This window comes from Betta splendens, chromosome 9 (assembly GCF_900634795.4).
Source record: "Betta splendens chromosome 9, fBetSpl5.4, whole genome shotgun sequence".
NCBI classification, from domain to species: Eukaryota; Metazoa; Chordata; class Actinopteri; order Anabantiformes; family Osphronemidae; genus Betta; species Betta splendens.
In genome coordinates, this window is record NC_040889.2 from 27,276,220 (window position 1) to 27,290,640 (window position 14,421).

A 14,421-nucleotide genomic window follows, 5' to 3' on the forward strand; every position below is an offset into this window, starting at 1 on the left:
GTAAACAGAGGGATGAAAGAAGGTCTGATCATAAATCAGTACCACAGTCACATCCTCAATGTTACAAGAGAAGCTTTTATTGTGAACACTTTATTATATAATTCTTACATTTACATACACAAACAAACTCACATCATTTGCTCAAAGGTAGAAATCTGACACAACTATGATTATATTCAGCGTGTGCATGAAAACATGCATCAGAGTAAATACTTTATGAACATAAATAATCCATTCCTACTATCTTATTGATATTCCTATGTTCTTCTATACACTCAAACCTCCATCCATCCATTTTCTTAACCGCTTACTCCCTAGTGCGGGGTCACGGGGTGCTGGAGCCTATCCCAGCTGGCTACGGGCGAGAGGCAGGGTACACCCTGGACAGGTCGCCAGTCCATCACAGGGCAACACATAGACAGACAACTATTCACTCACACACTCACACCTACGGGCAATGGAGAGAAGCCAATCAACCTAATGCACGTCTTTGGGAGGAAGCCGGAGAACCCGGAGAGAACCACGCAAACACGGGGAGAACGTGCAAACTCCACACAGAAAGGCACCAGGGCCCCCTCCGGGAATCGAACCCAGAACCTTCTTGCTGTGAGGCGACAGTGCTACCCACCGCACCACCGTGCTGCCCTACACTCTAAACCTGCGTAATTAATTCACAAATAAAACTGTTTACATACCAAAGAATCCCACAATATACATAAAGAAAAATCTATAATACAAGATTAGTATATTTATATTTAAAAATCAAATAGATGAACTGCAATATGGCAACAGAGGACTGTATGATCAACAACACACATTGTGTTCACATATGTTGTTATAGACAATGAAAATAAATAAAGACAATAAAACTTAGAAATAAAAAGTCTCAATTTCCACCATCATCATGGAAACACAGAAGATTACAGAGAATCCTAAACTGATATTTGATGCCAATGTAGCTGTCACTCAAACGTCAATCGTACTAGTTTAGATCTGTTCACTGTATTGTTTTGTCTATAACAAACAAATGAACACAGAGCAATGTAAACTAAGGACAGTAAGAAACTATCAGTAAGACATTTAAGATAAATGCGATGTAAAATCCAGTTGAAAGCCTAGAAAAAACAGTGTAAAGTCTGCAATCAAAGACTCATCATGAAACAGGAGTAAAGAAGGTTCAACATGTTAAAAATCACATTTCTGAAAATTAAAAAATTAAAAAAACTAATTACAGAGGAATCTGATTTGGACAAATTTTAATTTCAGTGGTTTTGGCATTAGCATCTTCACCAATATAGAAATACGGGAAGAGTTTCTCAGTAAAAGTGTTTTTGTGAGTGTAGATGTGAGTCATGTCTTCATGGTCATAGAAGGACACCTGCCCCCAGTAATAGTCCAGCTGGACTCTGATCCTCTGGAGACTCTTCTTCACTGTCAGATTTTTACGATCACCATTAGTGTATTTACCATCACGGTGACATAAACACCAGAATCCATATTCAGGTGAAAGCTGATGTTCTTCCTTCCTCTCAACTGACTCTTTAGCCAAACCCACAACCCAATAAGGATGATCTCCCACCTCCACCTCCCAGCTGTGTTTCCCTGAGTTGAAGCCCTCAGAGCCCAGAACACTAGCATAGTAAGTGAATCTCTCTGGATTATCAGGAAGTTTCAGACTTTTAATTCCATTTTTCACACTGGTCAGATCATCAGACAGATGAATCCATCTACTTGCAGTGTTTGGGTCCAGAATAACAGGCCTGAAGTGGACCTTGTCCTTCATCTTGTCCCAGACTCTGAAGGACAGGTTGCCCAGGTGTTTGGCCACATCTATCAATGCTCCTGAGAGCAGCTGTGGATCTGACACTGAGCTCTGGGCTCTGGCTCTGGTCTGAGTGGCTTTATAACTGCTGAGGAACGGCACGTGGTCTTTGTGCAGCTCTTCTTCAACAGCACAGATACTGTCTGACAGAGAGGAGATGTGCTCCTCAATCCTCTTCATCTCTCTGCTCATAGTCTTCCTCTTCTGCTCCTCTTCCTCCCTCAGAGCTGCCAGTCTGGACTCCTCTTCCTCTTCCAGGAAGTGGTGGAGCTGCTTGAACTCTGCTCTGATCTGCTTCTCTGTGGACGACAGCTGCTTCTTGGAGTGTTGGATCATTTCATTGTAGCTTTGCTCCACTTGTTTGTATTTGTTCCTCTTGTCCTGTAGAGACTTTAAGTCAGATTTCAGCTGCTCCTTCAGGTCACTGGCTGCTTGTTCTACAGGAACCACCTGGTGACTGTGGTGCAGAGAAAACTCACAGACAGGACACACAGCTCTGTCTTCATCCTTACAGAACAGTTTGGGTTCTTCTTGGTGTTTACTACAAACCACTATTGGTTCCTTTTCTTTCTGTTCTGTTTCAGATAATCCAGTTTTCTGTCTCCCAGCAAATGAATCAGCCAGATCCTTCAAAGTAAAGTTCACTGCTAGATGTTCCCATGAGGATCTTCTTTTACAGATGGGACAGTTCTTGTTTCCAGCTTGTTCCCAGAATTGTGTCAGGCAGCTTGAACAGAAGCTGTGGTTGCAGCTCAGAGACACAGGATCTCTGAACGTCTCTGAACAAACATTACAGCTCAGGAAACTTTCAAACAGAGCAATCTTCTCAGCCATTTCTTCTACTGTTCTTTTTAGAAAGACTCACCAATTTATCGTCTCTTCTTAAACTCCTGCTTTTTTTCAGCTGAGCAGTCAAACCTTGTGACGATATAAAATATTGCTACTCAGTCTGGTCACTGGCTGCTTTCACTTTCCTGTTAAAGGTGTGTCATCAGCAGATTATGTCCTGGTCTGATCTTAAATTGACCATTTACTAGCTGTAAATTTACCAGTAAGCAGCTGTTTTTTACAAAAACCTCAATCGAAGACAAAATGTTTAAAAGCACCAACATTCCCTTATTTAGTTTTGGTGAGAACAATAAGAAATTAAAGGACAGGACACAACAGGCAGAGCTGCAGCGTCATCGTGATCTGATAAACCAGTTTAACAGGAAACACAGGAAACACACACGTCAGTGTGACTGCAATCAGTGTGCTCACAATCAGACTATTGATAATACAAAGTCTTACTTCTTTGTATTGCACAAACATTGTGTTTTTCTCTCTTATTCAATAGATTTAAAGGTTCAGTGAAGTAAAAACAACAGTGAAAATGCTCAGAATCGGCCACCCAGGTCAATCTAAATGACGAACACTAGCTGGACTCGGTTCAATTAGGCTGTGTTAGTCTGCAGCTGGAGAAGCCTCCACATCTGACAGGCAGAAAAGCCCTGGTGTCCACTAACCTGATATCACTAGTTCAGATATCCAGAGAGATCCAGTAATTCCAATAGAAAAACACATCAGAGCTTGAGAGAGAGGCCAACACACTGTCGACTGAGAGGGAACTTCTGAGGAGAAATAGAAGTCACCTTGACCTACAGGGACAGTTACGAGATCTGGTAGAGTGGTAAAGACGCCTGTGTAAATCTTAGACAATTACAGTACATACATACTGGGTTTGTTGGAAATGTAAGTTATCTAAGAAAGATGTTTTGAGCTAAAAGGAGGAGGTGTAGTAGTGGGAATTCTTATCCCAGAGACTCGGCTTCCAGGTGACAACTTCCGTTAGTGAGTAAAGATGATGACAATGAGAAATGAATACAAAATGAATATAGAAAAAAATGTTTGGCAACTGTTAAAGATTATTTTCATAAAAAAACAAAGTAGTAAAAGCTGTAAAAAAGTAATATCTGACCTGCTGTGACCTGTATCAGTGATCATTGTCACACTGACATGTTTTAAAATCATGTTTCCTGTTTAACTGGTTTATCAGATGACGGTGACACTGAGCTCTGTCTGTTGTGTCATTTCGTTCCTTGTTTAATAAAAATAAGTGAGGGATCGTCGGGCTGTTAAACATTTTGCATTTGATTAAGGTTTATTCCCTGAAAACAGCTGGCTTGAAGGTAAATGTTCAACTTAAGATCAGACCAGGACACAATCTGTTGATGACACACCTTTAACAGGAAAGTGAAAGCAGCCAGTGACCAGACTGAGTAGCAATATTTTATATCGTGACAAGGTTTGACGGCTCAGCTGAAAAAAGCAGGAGTTTAAGAAGAGATGATGAATTGGTGAGTCTTAAAAGAACAGTAGAAGAAATGGCTGAGAAGATTGCTCTGTTTGAAAGTTACCTGAGCTGTAATGTTTGTTCAAAAACGTTCAGAGATCCTGTGTCTCTGAGCTGCAACCACAGCTTCTGTTCAAGCGGCCTGACACAATTCTGGGAACAAGCTGGAAACAAGAACTGTCCCATCTGTAAGAGAAAATCTTTGGAGGAACAAAAAGTAGTGACTCAGACCAGAGCCAGAGCCCAAAGCTCAGTGTCAGATCCACAGCTGCTCTCAGGAGCATTGATAGATGTGGCCAAACACCTGGGCAACCTGTCCTTCAGAGTCTGGGACAAGATGAAGGACAAGGTCCACTTCAGGCCCGTCATTCTGGACCCAAAAACTGCACAGACACACAAAGCGGCTTAGCGCTCTCTTTTGAGTTTTTTTCATATTCAGCTCTTTATTTTGAAAACCTGATTGGAAGTGCTAAGCTAACTTCAAGGCACGACGTAGTTAAAGAGGTGTTAAACGCATTGAATAGAATCAGGTAGTGTAGTGGCTACAGGACCAAGGATGACATTTGGGGCCGTATGAGATTTAGGCACACGGGACTCAATATGCACATTAAAGGTGATGGGGCAAAATGAGACAGGGCAGTGTGAGTGTGGTGAGACATTGGAGCATGTGATATTACATTGTCATTTATATAGTCGACAAAGGAGGGAAATTATCAATTTTCTGAACTCAGAATATTGGGCTTGAGGCTCGGGGTGGTGGATGTCAGCAGTAGAGCAATTTTTTGTTTTTTTTAAGGAGACAGGATTAAAGAGGAGAATATAGTTTTTTGGGGTTCCTCTTGTTTGTTTGATTGTTTGTTTTTTTACTCCAATAAATAGACAATTTGTAGCAACGCCATAAAAAGCCTAGTAGGTGGCGGTAGTGCACAACTTACAGACCGAAATCTGCCATTAAACAAGAAGCAGAAGAAGAAGCGCTACGTTAGTGTCGGCGAATCAGCGCTAAAGGTAAACAGTTCCATTGTCTTTGCAGGTATGTTTCTGTCAAACGTGAAGTGCGGTTTACGTTTATTTTTTAAAGTTGTTCATTTTCAAGCTATAAAATGGTTCGTTTTAATTTCATGGCCTAATACGCGAACAGATAATAACATGAAATTTAAATCTGTGGTAGCTACTAGCTGGCTACTTCATAGTTAACTTGCTAACACATGGGAAATGAAACGATTAGCAAATGTTTTATTACACAGGTTTGTGCATCCGTAGAATCAGCCTTATTTCAGCTAATATTTTATTATCATCCAAGAATTCTCTTAGCTTTAGACCAGCGTCCTGCCAGGCGTCCGTCCGTATAATGCTAGTTAGCACAATTCAAATGTGAATCAAGTGCTTTATGTAAACAAAAGAATGGTTCGAGAGAATTTTTACAAAAAAACTGAACAAGAACGAGTCATTGAAACATCAATAAAGGAGCAGTTCGTGAGGAAGATGCATCTCTTATGTTTACTTAAAATGTTTGACGCCCTACGATTATCTGCCCTTTTTGAAGCTACTGTAGTTTATCTATTAGGACGCTGAGTTCATTGATAACTGCTCATATCAGAATCTCTGATTAATCTGATTTAGAATCTTTAACAATTTAGTTGTCGTGTTTTGACTGAAGTGTAACTGCATGTTGGTTCTAATGTGCATGTTGTTTTGCTCATCCAGGACATATGTGATAGTTATGAGGAGTGATGGACAACCAGACAGCAAATAGGAACCAGCCACCCTGTCAGTCATGGTTGGGCCAGAATGTCTGGCCTACACCTTCTACTCAAGGACCTTTTCTCAACAAACCAACTAACACGCAGCATCTCAGCACCGGCTTGTCTTCTTCCCAGAGATCCTTCTTCGACCCCCTCCAGGTGTCGAATCAGAACTGTGTCAGCGAGCTCAACTCCATATTATCAGGAAACCTCCATCAATCAAACCTATACAAAGCTCCTCACATCAGCAGTGGCCCATCGTCCACCACACTATTTACTAACTGTTCTATCCCTAATACCTCCAACATTATGTCTTTTAATCAACACACTCCATCAATGCTCCCAACTCCAAGCAAAGGAAAAACTGTACCCACCAAATCTCATTCCCAACAAAACCAAGGACTACAGCCCCAACATTTACCTTTTCATTCATCTCACAACTCGTATAAAGCATCTTTTCAACTTCCAGTAGAAAATCAGAATTTGCCACTTGGACTTCAAGATCTGTCCACATCTCTGCCATCATGTGGACAACGTCTAAATAGGCCTCAAGCTTCTTTTGAACAAGCACATGTGGACTCTGCTCTTTTTTCTGGCTCTACGTTTGGGAATGCCTTATCTTCATCTGAGGAGCAGCCTCAGTGGACGCCTACATCACACAGTAGGAGTGTGTTCTATTTGTTATGTGCTCAAAGATGAAAGGCTTCCATATTGTTAAACAAATTAAATTCTGTTTAATGTTTTATGTTGGCTGCTTGTCCTCTGATATTCATATATGAACTGGACCAAAGTAGTTAATTAGTAGTAATTAGACCACTTTCATATTTCATATTTACACAAGCTACAGTGTCCTGTCTATACATCAATACTATGGTTCTGTTCAATACTGGATGTTGTCTGCTTCTTCCTGTTCTAATGCAGTATAACTTGTCTTTTTCTCAGGAGTTGGAGTTAGGTCTGTTCCCAAAGCAGCTGCTCATGTAAACAAAAAACAAAAGGTCAATGTCACTCCACAGGTTAGGAAATTAACATCAAAATCTATTACAGAAGAATGTGTTGTGTTTCACTGCTCTAGTCCTTTTCCATTTCTTCATCTCAGACACAGGATACAGTATTTTTATAGGGGATTATTACACTAATAGAGTGTTGCTGCTCTTAAGTTCCACAGTGAGAAACGACGTTCAGCAATTTTACATCAGCGTGCACAGCTACTTAAACAATTGGCAGAGATGGATAAACTTGTGAGTGTTTTAAAGTATTATCAAGTATTTTAATACCTCATATACAGATGACTGTAGTGACTGTATTCTTATACACTTACTGTGTTACCCTCATACAGCTGAAGAAAATTCCTCAAGATGACAGCAGCAATGAGGAATCTGCACCTCATTTAGCCAATCAGGTATTTTTGTTGATGTTGATTCGTTGGCACAACAAGTTCATCAATTTATGGAAACATGTTAAAAAAAGGCTGCTCTTCACTCATAGTCTGTATCTATGGAGACTAAAGTTCAGTCTGAAGAAGTGTGTCACTGGTTGTATATCACTGGCTAATATTTTAGTTTTTAGTGTGTTTTGTGATCATGTTTTTTATTTTTTGTGTTTTTTAATTCACAGTTACTTCCTGAAGAAGATTGTTTATCACCTGATTCTTGTGATGAGCGAGAACCGGAGGAGACTTCTGATGTGCCAGACAATCAGCCTTTTTCAGGAGAATCAGAGGTAGTTATCTTAATGCTGTTTTTATAGTTCAGTAAGGGATTGAATTAACATATTAATAGGTTACTGATATGGTTCATCTTGAATTACAGCATCTATGTGCTTGATGCATTGAAGGTCCAGATTTACTGATTTACTACAAGTTAATGATTATTTATCAAGATTTGTACCAGAAGCTTTTGAAACTTATTGCATATCAGGTTAAACTGAGTCTTTTGAAGTGTGGGAGCTCTTGACCACGGTTCAGTTAATTGCACGTTTTAGCACCATTATATTATCATTTGCATTCATTATTATTATTTTTTGTGCTTTTGTTCTTTCTGGAAAAGGAAAATGACATTGGTGATGATGATTTCCCATCTGACAGTGACAGAGACTCAGCAGATGAATCCAGTCACAGCTGTTCTTCCACCTTTGAGGGTGAAACCCCTCCTCAGCCAGCCAAAAAGCAGCCAACACCTGGAAGGTCTTCACACAATGACAAAAATGCCAGTCCTGTAGCTTGTGCAATTCGTCCAAAGCCCTCCGAGATTGTAGTGTTGCATTCAGATGTGAATGAAAGTCGTTACAGCAAGAGGAATTACTGTTTGTTCTGCTCTCGGTTAGTAACTAAAATGGCACGACATTTAGAGAACGTTCACAGTGACAGAGCTGAGGTTGCAGTTGCGTTTCAGTATCCAAAAAAGTCAAAGGAAAGAAAGATGATATGGAACAAGCTTAGAAACGAAGGGAACTTTGCACACTACAAAGAAGTACTAAAAACTGGGAAAGGAAAACTTGCTGTACGAGTAAGACCAAAATGGCCATCGAAAGTCACAGACTATATTCATTGTCTTTACTGTCGTGGACTTTTTAGCAAAAAATGTATGTTTAGACATATGAAGACTTGCTCAGAGAATAAGAATGAAAATGAACCTCGGCTAGGAAGATTGTCTATAGCTATGCGGTGTGTGCTGGAGGCTTCAGAAAACATTGAAATGAGTGACGGTCTAAGGAAGGTTCTCTGTGGGATGCTGTATGACGACGTTACTCAAACCATCATAAATGACAAGATTATTTTGCAGTTTGGAGAGCAAATGTTTGGTCACTACAGCACCGATGCAAAGAAGAATGGCTACCTCAAACAAAACCTTCGTCATTTAGGAAGACTTGTGCTCGAAGCTGCAAAGACAACCCCCCTGAAGAACCTGGAGGAATTTTTCTGCCTCTCAAGCTTCCGACACGTGATGTCTACAGTGAACGTCCTGGCAGGATATGATGCCGAAAGCAAAACCTACAAAGTTCCTTCCCTGGCCCTTAAGCTTGGCTACCACCTGCAGAAGGCCTGCAGCATTGTTCAGGAAAATGCAGTGAAGAGTGGTGACGACAACATGGCAGAATCTGCACGACGGTTCCTCTCTGCGTACAAGAAGAAGTGGAATAAACTTGTTTCTGTTGGTGCACTATCGACTTTAAGGGAAAGTAAGTTGGTTACAGAGGCTCAGAATGTTCCAAATGTCCAAGATGTGAAGCGCCTGTTTTTCCACATTGAAAATGATGCTGTTCTCATTGAGAACAAATTCAGAGAGACGCCTTCAACTAAAAACTACTCTGCTCTTGCAAAAGTAATACTTGCTCAAACAATCCTTTTCAACAGGAGGACCGGATTAGAGGTGTCCTCAATGAACGTAGCACAGTTTGCTTCTCTCAAAAAGTCAGAGATCGTTGATGACATGGACATAACTGTATCGGATTTGGAAAGGACCATGTGTGGCTTCTTCAGCAGAGTTGACATACGAGGAAACACTGGAAGAATTGTGCCCATTTTGCTCAAGCCATCATTTGTGTGCGCTTTGGAGCTCCTCATCAAGGTTCGTGAGAAATGTGAGGTCCCCAGCCAGAATGAATACCTGTTTGGACGCCCCCACACGCTGTCTGCCTACAGCGGGGCAGCATGCATCCAGAATTATGTGAAGGAATGTGGACTCACAAACACCAAGGCCTTGATGCTGCGAAACATACAGAAGCATTATGGAACAATGCTGCAGATAATGTCACTGAATGAAGAAGAGGCCTACCAGGTTCTAGGCCCCGACAATCAAGTCCAAGCTCTTCGGCAGAATATCAACATGCGGCTGGATGATGAAATTGGTGTGTTTCTGATTTTACGGTATAAATGCCAAAATATGTAGTATTCAGTTTTTGATTAATAAGACTACATTTTAACTTTTAGGTTGAGAAGCATGAACTTTAAGGTTCGTGTTTCTCAACTCTGCCCAAACTGAATTTGATGCCCAAACTTAATAAAAACATGTATTTGAAGATTACTCTTTTCTCCCCAGAATTGTTTCATAATTCTCAAGACTCTGCAACTCTTTGTCCTTATAGGCTCCCAAAATATGGCTGAGCAACCGTCCAGTAACCAGTACCAGACTCTTCATACAAAGGCTGTCAAATTCCAGAACAACGGTAGTAGTAGTGACTATTAACTGTTCATTTCTTTGATTTAATGTGCGAGTGGAGGTAGGAGCACACAGGTAGACTACATCCTATGTAGACAAGGTCATTTGAGAGAGCTTAGTGACTCAAAGTAGTGGTAGGATAGAGTATAGCCAAAATGACCAAAAAAAAGACCAAATGATGGAAGCTAAAGTATGAAGAAAATTCAGCCAGAAGCTGAGTCAGGCTCTGGGTGGTCAAGAAGGGCTTCCAGATGACTGGGAAAGCAGAGGTTATCAGGGAAACAGGTAGGAAGGTGTTGGGTGTGTCATCTAGAAGGAGAAAAGAAGATAAAGGCACTTGGTGGTGGAATGAGGAAGTGCAGGACTTCATCCAGAGGTAGGGGTTGGCTAAAAGGATGTAGAAAAGACTGAGGACAGTAGACAGGAGTACAAGGAAGCCCTGCGCAGAGAGAGAGAGAGATGGCAAAGGCCAAACAGAAAGCTTACGATGATCTGTATGACAGGTTTGACACGAAGAAAGGGGAGAAGGACTTGTACAGGCTAGCCAGACAGAGAGATAGAGATGGGAAGGATGAGCAACAGGTAAGTGATTAAAGACAGTGATGGAAAGGTGCTAACAACCCAGGAGAGTGTACAGAGAAGATGGAAGGAGGATTCTCTGATGAATAAGGACAAAACAGGGAAAGAAGGGAGGACAATGTGGATGTTGTGGAGAAGGAAATAGCAGAGATTAGATGAGGTGGGGAAGGCCCTAAAAAGGATGAAAAGTGGAAAGGCTGTTGGTCCTGATGACGTACCTGTGAAGGTGCGAAAGTGTCTAGGAGAGACAGCAGTGGAGTTTCTAACTAGCTTGTTCAACAGGATTCTAGAGAGCGAGAAGATTGAATGGAGGAGAAAAGTTCTGGTGCTGAACAAGGGTGACACAAGGAACTGCAGCAACAGACGAATAAAGTTGATGAGCCACACAATGAAGCTGTGGAAAAGAGTAGTGGAATCCAGGCTTAGGAAGAATGTGGAGATTTGTGAGCAGCATTATGGTTTCATGCCCTTTAAGAGCACCACTGATGCCATTTTTGCTCTGAGAATGTTGATGAAAAAGTACAGAGATGGTCAGAAGGAGCTGCATTGTGTCTTTGTGGATTTAGAGAAGTCCTATGACAGGGTGCTGAGGGAGGAGCTGTGGTACTGGATGAGGTTGTCAGGAGTGGCAGAGAAATACGTCAGAGTAGTCCAGGACATGTATGAGAGTTTGATCTGCAGTTAGTAGAGAGCAGGTGGAGGAACAGCTGGAGAGGTGGAGGTTTGCTCTGGAAAGAAGAGACATGAAAGTTAGTCGTAGTAAGACAGAATACGTGTGTCTAAGCGAGAGGGGTCAAGGTAGAACAGTGAGGCTGCAGGGGGCTGAGTTAAGAAGTGCTGGAGTTTAACAGTTCAGTGTGATGGCGAGTGTGGAAAAGAGGTGAAGAGGCGAGTGCAGGCGGGTTGGAGCGGGTGGAGGAAAGTGTCAGGAGTGTGTGTGACAGAAGAGTGTCTGTAAGAAAGGAAAGACAGTGGTGGGAGCAGCTCTGCTCTGTGGGTTAGAGACGGCAGCAGTGAGGAAGAGATGGAGGCAGCATAGATGAAGATGCTGAGGTTCACCTTAGGAGCGACGAGGTTGGACAGAATCAGGAACAAGCTCATCAGAGGGACGGCTCACGGTGCCTGTGTTAGCAACAAAGTCAAAGAGGCCAGACTGGGGTGGTTTGGACATGTGCAGAGGAGGAAGAGTGAATCTATTGGTAGAAGGATGTTGGAGATGGAGCTGCCAGGCAAGAGGGCAAGAGGACGACCAAAGATATATGGATGTGCTAACAGAGGACATGAGGTTGTCTGGTGTGAGTGTAGAAGATGCCCAGGGTACAATGAGATGGAAAAGGATAATTCATCATCGCGACCCCTGATGGGAAACGCCGAAAGAGAAGTAGTAGTAGATAATGTGCCGTACATTTACAAAGAGCTGTCTTTGTTTTGTCTTCTCAGGCTCCCAAATCAAGGACAAACGTAAATGGGAGGAATCAGAAGTAAAAGCTGTAGAAAAACACTTGATGCGTTTCATCCAAGAACACAAGGTGCCTCAGAAGGACGACTGCCTGGCGTGTCTGTCGGCTGAGCCAGGCGCACTGAGGAAACGCACGTGGAAAGCTGTAAAAGACTACGTGAGGAACAGGAGCATCACCTTACAAAGACAAGGCGGCTTTCCCAAGGCTTCGTCTACTAACAGGCCTCAGCAAGTGAAACGACGCCATGAAACACGACACACAACAAAAACCCGTAAGACAGCACCTTCAGGATCTGCCAAACCCAAGGAAAAAGGTTCTGATGGGGATCATTCAATCTTTACTAGAAACTCTTGTTTATACTAGAAGTTTTTTTAAATTAATTTTGTATTTTATTTTTTATTCTCACAGGCCCCAAAAAGAAGGACAAACATAAATGGGGGGAAGAGGAGGTTCAGGCCGTGGAACGACACATGATGCGTTTCATTCGAGGACACAAGGTGCCTCAGAAAGACGACTGCTTGAAGTGTCTTTCAGCTGAGACGGACGCGCTAAAGACACGTACGTGGAAAGGAGTGAAGGACTACGTCAGGAACAGGATCATCGCCCTGCAAAGAATTGGCAGCTCCTCCATGACTTTACATACAAACAGTACAAACACGAACAGGCGTCAGAAAATGAAACAAACACAGAAGACACCACGAACAAGACAGGTCAACGTAACAGCACCTTCAAGACCTGTTACATCCAAGGATACAGGTACACATGGCTGGTATAAATGTAGGCATTTAGCTGGTTTTATGTGGCCGCATCGACAAATGTTATATAGACAGTAAGTTTGTATTAATAGAACTCATTAGACAGGTTTTAGGGGAAAATGGAGCAAGTTCAACCTACTGACCTACACAGCTACTATAAATAGTCTTATTACTTCTGGGATTACTACAACATGGAATTTATAAAACCTGATTTGTTTTTACCTTTTGTTCTCACAGGCTCCACAAATAAGGACAAACATAAATGGGGGGAAGAGGAGGTTCAAGCCGTAGAGAGACACATGATGCATTTCATCCATGAACACAAGGTGCCTCAGAAAATCGACTGCTTAAGGTGTCTTTCAGCTGAGCCGGAGGCGCTGAGGGCACGTACGTGGAAAGGTGTGAAGGACTACGTCAGGAACAGGATTACATCACTGAAAAGACAGGGAGATTCTTCCTGGGCTTCGTACTCACACAGTTACATAGTCGAACAAGCAGAATCACATCTCAGCACCTTATATTATCAGCAGCTGTAATAGATGTGATGTCAACAGATGTGATATATAAACTTTATGCAGTTTGCCTTGTTTACCTTTATTTTAAATCTCACTGGTGGATTTTTACCTTTGCACTTTTTCCACCTATTTTTAGAAAACTTCTGTAAAACTGTAAGGATTAACAGGAACAATGTGGTTATTCCCTTTCTAGTGTGCTGTTGTTCTGTCAGTAAACTGTTTAGAACAGTTTACTAATAAAAAAAACATGCCACAGTTACTTATTATTCAGTTTTTTGTGTTCAACATAGTGTTTTTGTGAAGTATCTAAAGTCTACGAAGATCAAATATAAAGTAGCAATGTGCTACGCGTTTAATTTTTACCGCTTTTACTTTGACGAGAAGCAGAAGTTGGAACGTGTGATTGAACTAAACATTTCTGCTGCAGGACTCCAGGATATAACTGAACAGTTAAAGCTGTAGCGTTAGTCTAACTCTACCCGCTTCCAGGTTACAACCTCCCCTCCAGGACCCATCTACAACCCTCCACCCAGCTTCCAGCTCCTCAGCCTGGGCTCAGCTTCTGACCAGACACCGTGTTACATCAACAATGAGGACGTCCTCATCCACTGTCACAGTGAAAAAATACATATTGTTTCACAAAGGTTGCTGTGGTCTTGCCTAAATTGGTCATTTCATAATATAATATCTTATATATGTTAATATCATGCCAAACAACCATGCAAATCATTCGCTGCATGTTAATATCTAACCAACTAACACCTGTTTTCACCTTAGAAACCAAAAGTGACTTTATTCCTAATGCTGCACAGGACGGAATCCTCACACCAAAGGTATCTAAAGATTCAGTCTGACATGTCATATGCCATGTATGAGTTGATGGGTTTAGACGTTTGTTTTTTTAATGAAGAGAGTGGGAAATGTCTGCAGGAAAACTGAAAACTGTTCCATAGAAGACAATGGTAAACACACACTGACATATGCTGAACAGCATCGATGTAGATGCTTAACAGTGCACAGAGATTACTAACAGTATACTGTATGTTCTGTCTA

The 14,421-nt window shown here is 41.7% G+C and overlaps 2 protein-coding genes across 4 annotated transcripts; one reads left to right on the forward strand and one right to left on the reverse strand.

Moving 5' to 3' along the window:
• Positions 1-55: 55 nt before the first annotated feature.
• Positions 56-3,523, reverse strand: LOC114861684 (nuclear factor 7, brain-like). Its single transcript, XM_029161176.3, has 2 exons — positions 659-3,523; positions 56-281 (listed from the first exon to the last, which is right to left on the reverse strand). The coding sequence occupies exon 1, from the start codon at positions 2,654-2,656 to the stop codon at positions 1,229-1,231; it is 1,428 nt and encodes a 475-aa protein (XP_029017009.1). The 5' UTR covers positions 2,657-3,523; the 3' UTR covers positions 56-281; positions 659-1,228.
• A 378-nt stretch (positions 3,524-3,901) lies between these two features.
• On the forward strand, positions 3,902-13,435 carry LOC114861679 (uncharacterized). 3 transcript variants are annotated; one of them, XM_029161171.3, is made up of 11 exons: positions 3,902-5,187; positions 5,862-6,560; positions 6,842-6,915; positions 7,060-7,140; positions 7,239-7,301; positions 7,517-7,621; positions 7,948-9,748; positions 9,986-10,066; positions 12,079-12,411; positions 12,507-12,854; positions 13,091-13,435. In XM_029161171.3, the coding sequence occupies exons 2-11, from the start codon at positions 5,888-5,890 to the stop codon at positions 13,387-13,389; spliced, it is 3,858 nt and encodes a 1,285-aa protein (XP_029017004.1). In that variant the 5' UTR covers positions 3,902-5,187; positions 5,862-5,887; the 3' UTR covers positions 13,390-13,435. The 3 variants fall into 3 exon arrangements, with proteins under 3 accessions (XP_029017004.1, XP_029017005.1, XP_029017003.1); XM_029161172.3 differs by having other exon boundaries at positions 3,904-5,187; positions 5,862-6,566; positions 12,079-12,369; XM_029161170.3 differs by having other exon boundaries at positions 3,905-5,187; positions 5,862-6,566.
• Positions 13,436-14,421: the final 986 nt, after the last annotated feature.